At 38.9% G+C, this 12014-nt stretch overlaps 1 protein-coding gene across 1 annotated transcript in view; it reads left to right on the top strand.

Moving 5' to 3' along the window:
• The window catches only part of eipr1 (EARP complex and GARP complex interacting protein 1), an 89857-nt gene that overhangs the window by 50702 nt on the left and 27141 nt on the right, over window positions 1–12014 (top strand). The window contains exon 5 of the mRNA NM_001011292.1: window positions 8546–8645. Coding sequence (NP_001011292.1) covers window positions 8546–8645 — 100 coding nt within the window. The remainder of the gene's footprint in view (window positions 1–8545; window positions 8646–12014) is intronic.

The raw sequence follows: 12014 nt of genomic DNA, 5'->3' as shown, positions 1-12014 counted from the left end.
TAAAATCCATATTTATTTTTTCCCATTATAAAGTGATAATAAATCACTGTTGTGTTTTTACGCTTACTACATCACTCTGGGAGCGCTGTATAAATGAATCCCCGACCCTGTGTCTTAGGTTTACAGATAAGGGGCAGTGGTTTAATTGTGACTGATAATTTGATTAAGATAGTTGATCAGTTGCTCTGGAGGAGAACTGAAGTGTAAAATAAAAAATATCTGACTATTCTCTGCAAAAAAATAAAATAAAAATAGTTGCAAAATGCCTATAGTGCAATTACTATATATTATAGAAGAAGGAAAGGTAAAAACTAAGTAAGCTTTATCAGAAAGGTCTATGTAAATACAGCCATAAGCACTCACAGAAACGCTGCACTCCGTCAAAAGAAACAGGATTTGTTGTCTCTTTGTTTTCCTGTGCCAGAGACACGCAGCTCTCTCCTCTCTCCCCTCTTCTGCTTCCCCCTTCCTCAAGAATGCTAAGAACTCCCTTCCCCCCTTAGGAATTTCTGATCTGAGCCAATCAGCAGGAAGCTTCCTCATAGTCTAACTAACTGAGCATGTACAGGGCTCATGGTCTTGGTGCAGGGTGCAGAAGCGAGGCATTATGGGAACTTTCTTTACAGAGCTCAGCGGTTTTTTTTTCCTATGAGGTTTCTGATCATCTGAACGGGAGAAATATGGGGAGACTTAGTGGCACTATTGAGAGAACTGAAGGTATGCCTGCAGCTTGAGATTAACTCTTTACTAGCCTTTTCTTCTCCATTAAACACCTGATGTTACCCCAATAAATCACAAGTTGTATGAAGCAGTGACCTTAGGGAAAGTAGGGGCAGGAATTTGAGAAAATGCCATTTTTGCTGTCCTAGACATTCCTGGGAGACCTGATGGAAGGTAAATTATGGTTAGATATGCAATGAATGCCTATTTTCGGTCCTAGATGTGGACTTTGACTGATTGGCCGCAGTGTTTAACCTTGTTTTGAGCAAAGGGGAACCCAAATGTTGTACCTCAATGGGAGACATGAACCAGAAGAGTCTGAAAACCACTACATTAACCCATAGTTTAGACTGTCTGTGTTGGCAAAGTGCAGCCTCCTCTACAGAAGAGGTTCTACTGAGGTACTATTAGAGACCAGTTTATTGTTAAAACCCTAGCTAATGCCTTCCATTATATGCTAATGTTTCAGAGATCACAGAATTGGACATCTTGTTTTTTATTATTTATTGAATGGATATGTAGCTGCACTCAACTGCTCACACTGGTTTAGGTTTGAATGTCATTTATTAACACTGGGCAAATTTGTCCGTGGGAAGTAACCCTTGGCGACCAATCAAATAGTTGCATTCGTTGTTCTACCAGCAGCAGGCTGAAAAAAAAGCTAATTACTGATTGGTTGCTATGGGTTACAGCCCACGGCCAATTTGCCCAGTGTTGATAAATGACTAGGTTACTTATAGTCAATCAGGGCTCCTCTAGCCCTACTGACTTTTGGTATCCAGTTGTGAATATATTGACCAACAAGGCAAGTAGTATTGCCTACAAGTAGCAAAGGGACAAAGTGGGATCAAAAATAAATGATTATGTTAAAGGAAAACTATACCCCAGAATGAATACTAAACCAACATATAGTTTATATTATGTTAAGTGACCAAACTGGAATATATATATCAGTAAATATTGCCCTTTTACATCCTTTCCCTCCTTTCCCTTGAGCCGCCATTTAGTGATGGGCTGTGTGCTCCCACAGAGATCAGCTGACAGGAAATAATGCAGCTCTAACTGTAACAGGAAGTAGTGTGGGAGTAAAAGGCAGACTTCTGTCCATCCATTGGCTGATGGGGCCTAGCATGTATGTGTGCCTTGGCTTGTTTGTGTGCACTGTGAATCAAATGATCCCAGGGGGTGGCCCTTAATTCTTAAAATGGCAGTTTTCTATTTAGGATTACCCTATAGCACATACTACTCAAAAAGTATATTTTTATGCAATATATTTTTATGAAGACCTACATTGTTTGGGGGTATAGTTTCCCTTTAATCCTTGTAGGTAACTGCCATTGATTTTCTCACAATTTTGCATATTGCAACAAAAAAGTCTTACCATTCGACTGGACAAGTCCCTGACTTATTATCAGTTTTTTCCTTATGGATAGAAAGTTGACTTCAATAATTTAGTCCAAGCCAACAAACAATCCCCCTCCAGGAAAGGATTAAAGGCTGCAGTGCCCCATCTCATTAAGTCATGTTTTCATTGGTCAGCTGCATCCTATGGATTTAGAACAAGTGCAATGCTGTCTTCGTTCTGTAAAGCAATTCAGTGGGGCGTTAAGGCTTGTATGTGAACTAAACAGATCTGCTTCGCTCTATTGGACTTTCATTTAAAGGGAATTTACTACCGAAAAAGTCTATTCACTTCCGCCTAATTTATTCTCTCTGCCACTGAGTTGTAACATGAAAAAGCCTATTAAGTTTCCTTTAATAAATCATTTTAAAGCTCCTCCCCTATAGCTTGTTATCTTGTGCTAGTCCAATTTTTTTGTAGAGGAAAACAGGTATTTAAATGGGCACATTGAGCGGGTATTTGTTATGTATATAAACGCATTTTGGTTCAGTTTAAATTATAGTACAGTACAGGTTTAGGATCCGTTATCCAGAAAGCTTCAAATTACCGGAAGATCATCTCTCATATTTCTTTTTTCTCTGTAGTAATACAACAGAACCTTGTACTTCCCAGTTAAGATATAATAATCCATATTGGAGGCAAAACAGTCCTTTTGGATTTATTTAATGTTTAAATGAATCCCAGGTCTGGATAATGGATCCCATACGTATCTACAGTGTTTTTCCAATTGGGGCAAAGGAATTGCTTTCACCTCTTAGAAAAATAAAAGTATGTAGTGTAGCTCTTGTAACAGGGCTGGCAGTTTTTAAAGTTTTTTATTCGTTTTAACCCCCCTCCCAAAAAAATGTATAGTAGGATAATCCAAAATAATCTATTGCATGTGAGTATCTATAAGAATAGTTTCCTATAATCGTATATTATTTTTAGTCTGTACTTATTGCTTGCCAGTTGCTTAAGGGTGAAGACACACTGAGCTACTAGTAGCAGCTACTTCTTCACGGCTACTAAATGGCAAAAAATACCCTGCCATAGACAATACTGAGAATTGCCTCTGCCAAAACACATGTTGAAACTGTTATCAGTAAATTATCGGCATTGTCTATTTTAGTAGCCACTACAATAGCTGCTACTAGTAGCTCCATGTGTCTTCACCCTGATAATCCAGGCAAGCTCCTACTATGCTTTGGCACATGAGGGGCAGGTCATAAAGAACTCCAGAAATGGCAAAAAAAAATCTACATGTGTACAGACTATGGGTGGATAGATGAGTGAGGTTTCAAAGACTTGTGGTGAGGACAAGATGATGATCAGACTTGCAGATCAAAGGCAATTTGTAGACCCATAGCCTATTAATCTGCCCATACACATACAACGAGTTTGAAGCTATACGGTATAATCATCTATAAATCCATCATAAACACCTCTGTACCAAACTGAACTCTACAGTCTACTGAGATTTCCAGATAACAGGCTTTGTAAACATACATCTTGGCATGAAGCTTCTGATGGGACAAACCTCAGAAAGCAAGAGAATTCACTTTATTTGTTCCTAGCCATGAAGGTGAAACTCGGTCCCATATAAGCTTTTTACAAAATAACGCCCAAAATATCTTGGGAGAGAAAAATATCGAATTTTCTACAGAACAGTAGGAAAATGATTATGAATTAGTTGCAGAAACCTAATAGAAGATTGCTGAATAGATGGTATCACACCCTACCTACATTGCAATATTTTACACATATTAGTCATAAAATATAGTACTGGAAATGATGGGTATAGAAGCCCTTATCCAGAAACCTGTTATCCAAAAAAAACTCCATTACGTGAAGACCCTCATAACGATTTTTCTCTGCAATCATAGAGCAAAAACTTGTCCTATTGGGTTTATTTAATGTTTCAATTACATTTAGCAGACTCCATCCAAATAACAGAAAGATCCCACATCCAGAAAACCGAAGATCCCACATATTCTTGAAAATAAATGCCATACATGTATTATATATGGACATGCAGAATAACATCTATGCAATGGGTTCTTAAACTGTGTGACTGGCCCCTTGGAGGTATAGAAGCACTGGCAGTGGAGGCTCAGCCTGAAGGCCTTTTAGGGTGAGAATTAGGAGTGGTTATTGGTTTGCCTAGACACGCCTGAAAGCCCAGCCTGAAGTTCATCTGTAAATGAACTTTATAGGGCAGAAGGTCAGTTAGGGTGAGATTTAAGATGTGTATTTGCTGTCCAATATATCCTTGAAACTACTACTGTTGACTCAATGACTATCTATGCTCATTTTGTGAGCTAAGGGTTGTCCTGCCCAATAACTGGACCATCAAGCAGTACCTGGCCAAAGGGTGGACCTTCTCCTGAGGCTTAAACTGAAAAAAATTTGACATCCAATGACCTCAGCAGTCTCCTAAACAGCACTAAAGCAAAAATAATGGTAAGACTTTGCTGGAAGCTTCTTTTTTTAATGCCACCTAATCCATTATTCCTCACTTCTAGAAACACAATGCCGCTACTATCAAACCTGAAGCAAAAGATCGACACAGCTGACAAAATACATTTGCATTGATTTTGTTTTTGGACTTGAATCCCCTTTAAGTCATAGATATGTACAGAAGAAATAGTTTATCAAAAATGCATGATTTCTGGGCCTCTTGTATTATAGATGATCTTTAAAAAAAAGTTTTTAGCACCTGCTGTAGCCAATCAGGGATATTATTATTTTGGTTTGTAGTCATTTTCAAACAGCGGTGGTGTGTCACTAATTAATCATTAAATATGCAATATGCGCCTGTGCTCGACATATGCCAAATACGTTTATCCACAGGCCGAGAATCTGCCATGTGTAGCACTGGCCTAAAGGGCTGTTTCATCTCTACTGTTAGTACCTTTGTATAAGGGCAGTGACACACAGGGAAATTAGTCGCTGCATGACAAATCTTCCTTGTAGCGGGCGACTAATATCCCCGCAATGTCATCCCACTGGCTAGAATGTAAATTGCTTGTGGGATGGCATACGCCTAAGCCGCCCGAAGTTTCCTCTCAAGGCGACTTTAGCAAATCGCAGCGCCACGTATGCCATCCCACTGGCGATTTACATTCTAGCCAGTGGGATGGTATAGCGGGGAGATTAGTCGCCCGTGACAACGGAGTCCCCGCGTACCCCTGCCCTAATGGACCATGCCATACTTCCAGCTGCTTCCTCTGTCTCAGATTTACAGATAGGGAGGAAGTAAATATTTAGGGGCAGATTTATCAAAATGTGAGTTTAGAGTTTAATACATAAAAACTCACCCATGTTCTTTTTATTCTTATGCATATTTATCAAACAGTAAGTTCTAACTTTCACCCATTGATAAATACGTTTCTAAAAGTAGGATTGAATAGAACCTGGGTTAGTTTTCATGTATTAAAGTTCACCTATCATCCAAAAATTGCTTCCCCCACCATAAATAAAGCCCGCACTCTGGTTGTGGGAAACAGTAGTTTAAAAAAAATAAAATAGCCCCCTATAGTTTTAGGCTCCCCAGGAGGGAGCTCCCAGTGTGGGCAGCCATGATGTGCGCAAGTGCCACAACTCACTCATTATGTGCATGCATACATACCTCACACCTTACACATAATGAGCGAGCGGGGTTGTCTCTTACTCATTATGTGCATGCACACTAAATAACATGGCGGTTTGCACCGGGAGCTCCCTCCTGGTGTGGGCGGCCTAGCGCCGGAGGGGCTAAATTAACTGGTACCTCTGCTGGGGTTTTTGGGTGATAGGTGCCCTTTAAACTCTAAAGTCACATTTTGATGAACTGTGAGGGAAATCCGATAATGTTTCCTCCTTCCACACATGCTGCATGGAAACGAGGTAGGATTCTAAAAGTGGTTTTCTATTTCTCTGTTCTCAGTGTGGTGCAATATATAAGGGTTTTTATGTTATGAAAATGGTAGGGAAAATGCATTTTAGTAATAAGGGTACAAAAATCCACAGGGTTCTCTATTAAGCCTGCATGAAAGTATCAATGTGATGTAGATTCTATGTTTTAGGTTAAGGTTGCCCTTTGATCTGTCCCACCGCATGTTTACTGGCAATACCTGACATCGGAAGATCAAGGCTCCACCATCAAAAAGGGAAAAATTACAATGACTGACTGATTCTCTTTAATGTAGGAATGTAACAGATTTAATTTAAGGACCTGGTCAGATATATCAATGTTACTCGATAGCCACAGCATATAATAGGGCAGTGCTTTGTTACCGTGACTACAGGCAATAAAAGTGCACTGTCACTCGACCAGATGCAACTTGATAGCCAGGGTAAATAAATTTGTTTCATAAAAATTCTATTGCGTCGAAAGACCACTTCTTTCATTCATATTTTAAACATTGCAGCTCCCCATACAGCAATACAGCCGGGCAGCATTTGGGACATGGTTTGTTTCTTGTGCAATATTCATAAGGTAGAAAAGATGTGATCATTTTACTTAAATAGGTTCTAAGATGCAGACAGAGATCATTCATTCACAATATTCTGTTGTGGGGATTCAAGATCTTTTAAAATTAATTTATTTAAGAAAAATGAATATGATTGTTTATGGGATCATTGTTTTCCTACTAGTTATAGTTTCATGTTAATAGATATTAAGTCTGCATTTGCTAAACAAGGGAGATCAGTGTGATGCCCATTACAGCTCCAAGCACCTTCTAATCCATGAGCCTAAAGCTGGCCATACAGTATAAGATCCACTTGTTTGGTGAGGTCGCCAAGGGTGGATGATATTGGACTGATTGTTTAGCCCTGTCCAAATGATTGGATCACAACAATGGGAATACAGGCCGTCTGAGCGAGGACCAAATCAATGAGCCAATGCAGTCCTTGATCTGGTGGGAAGATCAAAACCGCCTGATCAACATCTGCCCAATTTTTGGCAAAATATTGGTTGGCTAGGCTCATCTGAGAGCCCTATATATGGGCAGATAAGCTGTCAAATTGGCCTGAAGTATCATGTGACATATTACTTATTTGAATGACTGCCGTGAACTGGGAATCCATATCAAGTCACCAATTAATAACCTGCAACTATTTCTTTATTAAGGTATACCAAATTACATTTTAAAGCATTCCACTAACCAAGGGTCACAAGATTTAAGTTTTACTATTTCTATTTTATATTTCTTGTTGAAAAATCTGCTGAACAAATTATGTGTGTACTTTATCTCAAAAAAGTGTAATTTAGAAATAAAAAGTATACCATAAAAATCATGACAGAATCCCTTTAAGATTGTTGGAGGGTTGCTGGGATTTTCAGTAACATCTAGCTAGGTGCAGTTTGGGCAACCTTGTTCAATAATACTTATTAAGTCTAATGCCGCAGTCATAACTTTTTACATAGAAAATATTTAACAATAAAACACATAATTTTCACAAATTCTTTCTAATTCTAGTTCCCTCTGTAAAGCAAAACAGAGGAAGGTTTGTTAATTGTTGACAGAAGATATTGAGCAGCAGTTATTCAGCGCACTCTTCGTATCCCTATTGGCATAATCACTGCTATAAATCAAGGTGGAAGAAGAGTGCAACATTAAGCAGCAAGTTTCTCTGCAACAAAACATGATCCAGATTAATCGAATCTAGAATTTTAATGAACCAAAAACAGTTATGGGAAGTGTCACATTTGAGTTTTGTTCAGATTATTTATAATAAGTATTATTAATTATTAATTTCCCAAACATTTTAATTTTACTGCATATGGACCTTAGTGTTTACTGGTGTACCCATGTCAAAGCAGTTAAGGCAAACATTCTGTTGTCATGATTTAGTGGAGAGGTTCAGACCTTTCTCTATCCTCTACCATGCTTTGTCTCCTAACTGAAAATCGGTATAGATATAAAGGGGCCATTTACTTGTCCCAGAATCCAAGTGCTAGAGCACTAAGGAAAGCCTTGGGTAATGCAGCACACTGCTTTGCATCAGGAGGCACAGGTGAGCTCTCTTTTTAAGGCCTTACCATAGGGCAAGCGGTAAGGACAAGGTCCTATTTTGGCCTGTGTCTTCTGAAATTTATGTGTCTGAATTGGTCACAAGTTGGGGGCGGGAAGGGGACCCTCCTGTCCAACCATTATTTTATAGAGCACTGCCTAACAGACAGCGCTCTAAAGTCCATCCCTATGGCACATATGAGCCGCTGTGCTCTGCTACAATCTAAGGGCTGTTAGAATATCAATGAGTGAGCACAAACTGGCAGCTCAGGGTGAAATGCATTTACTTTTAACCAGAATCACCTCTATGTGTTTAAACGAGCAGCACCTGTAATATGAGCTGCTTTTGTTCTATAGAACATCAACCCCATTGATTATTGATTGATTATTTCTTGATTAATTATTATTAACTGATTATTTTTCTTTGCATTAATTTTCTATATTGTAGCGTTACTTGGGAACCACTGGGCGACGGGAAAAAATTGCTTTCCCTGGCTGATAATTATCTGATGATCTGGGATTTACAAGAAAGTTCCACGAAGTCTGTGGTAAGGACATGTTTAACTGTATTTTCTAAACACAATGTAGGGTTTTTTCTCCTATATGTTTTTCCTGCTCCTATCAATAGACAGGATTCTCTCTATATGGCTCAGGAGTCTAAAGATTGTTTTCCACTTACTTTATGAGAGTGGGGAATTTCCTATGGTACTAATTCTGCTGATTAGTAGAGTGATGGAGTAGAGGAGAGTGTAAGGTTCCTGCACCTGAGCGATACTGACTGGGGCTGGTGTGAAGGTAATGAATGTCCATAGACAAAAGAGAGCACTCCATTGAGGGTACTTTTCGTTTACTGTCCTAATTCTGCTTGGGGCTTCCAAGTCTCCAGTGCAAATGGGGAAGCCTCCATCATGCATTTAGGTGTCATAAATCCGCTCCCTGGATTGGCGTACAGGTCCCATTCTTCTCTTGTGTGGAGGCACAGCCATAATTTCAAAGCTTCTCTTACCTTCCCAAGTGCAAACAAAGTGCAATTTCAAGCATAAACACTATGTTTTTTCCACAATGATTTACTGTGTCAATGAGGTTGCAAGGGTCATTGTACCCTGATTTGCCAATATTAATGCAACTGCTTGCACATTTCGTCACAGTTCAGACCCAGTTCAGGGAATTGCGAATTACATCTGTGTCTGGTTCTTTAGGAGCAAGTACGCCAAGCCTATTGATGCTGGTTGCGGAGCTAACTCAACCTCTTGACTAAGCGGTATCTTCAGGGTTCCCCTGCAGTAATAAGCGCAACACTCAATTGAGAACAGAAGTAAGGAAGGGCTGATCAGCGCAGAGTGCAACTATACTGAGGTGAAAAATGTGCATTGTGACACAAGCACCTTTAATGAATGGGGTTTAACGTGCAACTCACTGCGGTGATAAGTGCAGGAGCGCAACTATGCTTGAGCATAAATCATTCCTATGGTGTCCCATAGCCAGACATTGTGGTGGCTGATGCCATCTAAGCCATCCTGTGACAATTCCATTTCGCTCTAGTGATGCATGGGCCATGTTAGCCTGCAGATCCAACTGGCGAAACTCTTAGTGAGTGAGAGTTGCCGTGGGCCCTAAAGGGCTACAAGTTGAAGATCACTTCTTTACTGAATTTAGTATAAAAATGTGTATGTGGGGTCACTCTCATACCAAATGGTACTGTAAGTTGCACTGTACCATGGTAAATTATTCATTGCATGCATGGGGATTTGTTATAAATAAGTGCTGACAATACATGCAATAACACTGTGCCAATTACCCATAGTCATTTTTATCTTGCCATCATGACAACAGCTCTTAAGCACCTCAAACAAAAAATGATTCTTTCTTATGTAAAAAAATGAAATTTCCCTTTGAAATAATAAAGTTCAGAACTGATCCCATCCTTTACGACCGTAAAAAGAGTGTCCTTGGTTTGCACACCATTTCTATTGTGTCTAATGTGAGAGTGTTCAGATCTCTAGCCTATCATCTACCTGCCACATTTCCAGCCCAGACGCCTAGTAATGAAGAGGGCGTGCAAAGTCAGAGTGGGTAGCATCTAATTAAGGCACAATGAATGCTCTGAAAGCTAAATCCATTTAAAGTAATGCCACATTATGTCAATTTACTTGATGCGCCATGGCAATCCTTCTTCCTAATGGCAGGTTGCAATGCTGCTTTGTATTATTAATGGCAGTCTGCAAATCAGCAGTGTTCCGTGTAGAAATGTTCTGGCTGGAACTGTGTGTTCGGGAGAGAGAGTTTGAACATGCCGATATGCGTGTCTGATTTCTGAAGGAAAGCATATTCGTGCCCAGAAGATTGCTGAAATTGCTCAAGAACAGCTCATCCTTGTGAAAGCATTCCCCTAGTAGCTCTGGCAAGATCACTGAATGCATGGCTTATCTGCCATAGGAGATTTGTGTTCAGAATTCAGCTGGACACGCTCTCTTCTCCTACATCTTTCTTCTTCACCTTCTCCCTCTTGCATATAGAGATACTTTCATTCACTATGAGTGACATGAATACTAGACATGACAGAATGTCTTCCCGAGTAGGAGTCAGTAATTCAAAGTGTGTGAAAGGTAAAGGATTTATAAGCCTACCTCTAAAAAAAAAAAATATATATATATATATATATATATATATATATATATATATATATATATATATATATATATATATATATATATATATATATACACACAGGTATAGGACCTGTTATCAGAATGCTCGGGTCTTGGGGTTTTCCCTAATTTTGGTCTCCATTCTTTGTCTGCTAAAAAAAATAATGTAAACATTACATAAACCCAATAGGATTGTTTTGCCTCCAGTAAGAATTTATTATATCTTAGTTGGGATCAGGTACAGGTACTGTTTTATTATTACAGAGAAAAGGGAATCATTTAACCATTAAATAAACCCAATAGGGCTGTTCTGCCCCCAATAAGGGGTAATTATATCTTAGTTGGGATCAAGTACAGGTACTGTTTTATTATTACAGAGAAAAGGGAATCATTTAACCATTAAATAAATCCAATAGGGCTGTTCTGCCCCCAATAAGGGGTAATTATATCTTAGTTGGGATCAAGTACAGCTACTGTTTTATTATTACAGAGAAAAGGGAATCATTTAACCATGAAATAAACCCAATAGGGCTGTTCTGCCCCCAATAAGGGGTAATTATATCTTAGTTGGGATCAAGTACAGGTACTGTTTTATTATTACAGAGAAAAAGGAAATCATTTTTAAAAATGTACATTTTTTCATTAAATGGAGTCTATGGGAGATGGGGCACCCAAGAACACTCCCCAAACTGTTCATCTCCTGCCTGAGACTCTTAGCAGGGAATAGGCCTCCAGTGGATGAAAACTAAAATGGGGATTTGTAAATAAATTAGGCTGTATGTTAGCAAAGCTGCTATTTGAATAATAAAAGTGCTGGTTAATAAAATGATCATTGTACAATTTATAATATTGGTAATAAGACATCAGGGTTAACATGTTGGGTAATAAATAATTACAGTACAACATCAGCCATAGAATACTGAACATGTTTTCTACAGGTACAGCTCCTGACAAACAGCTAGTTTCCTATTAATAATTTCATTTCAGTTTTAATCCAAGACATAATTATGTTCAAAAATATTATCTATAATGCAGGAAGGTAAAATCGGAAAACGCTAACATCTAGTTCAGTATTCTCACAGTCAGTTCAGCTTTCCATAAGCTGTAGGTCTAAAAGTATCCAGACTTCTGCCTTCCCAACCCCCATTCCAAAGCTAAGGTTTTGTAAAGTCAGTCCAAATGCCATCTTATTCCTTATCCAATCCCACAAGCCTTCCTTGCTTAGAACCAAAAAACAAGTAGGGGCAATTTTATCAAAATTTGATTTAT

The sequence above is a fragment of the Xenopus tropicalis genome, chromosome 5, assembly GCF_000004195.4.
Source record: "Xenopus tropicalis strain Nigerian chromosome 5, UCB_Xtro_10.0, whole genome shotgun sequence".
Lineage (NCBI taxonomy): Eukaryota > Metazoa > Chordata > Amphibia > Anura > Pipidae > Xenopus > Xenopus tropicalis.
This window is presented reverse-complemented; position numbering and strand designations above follow the sequence as displayed.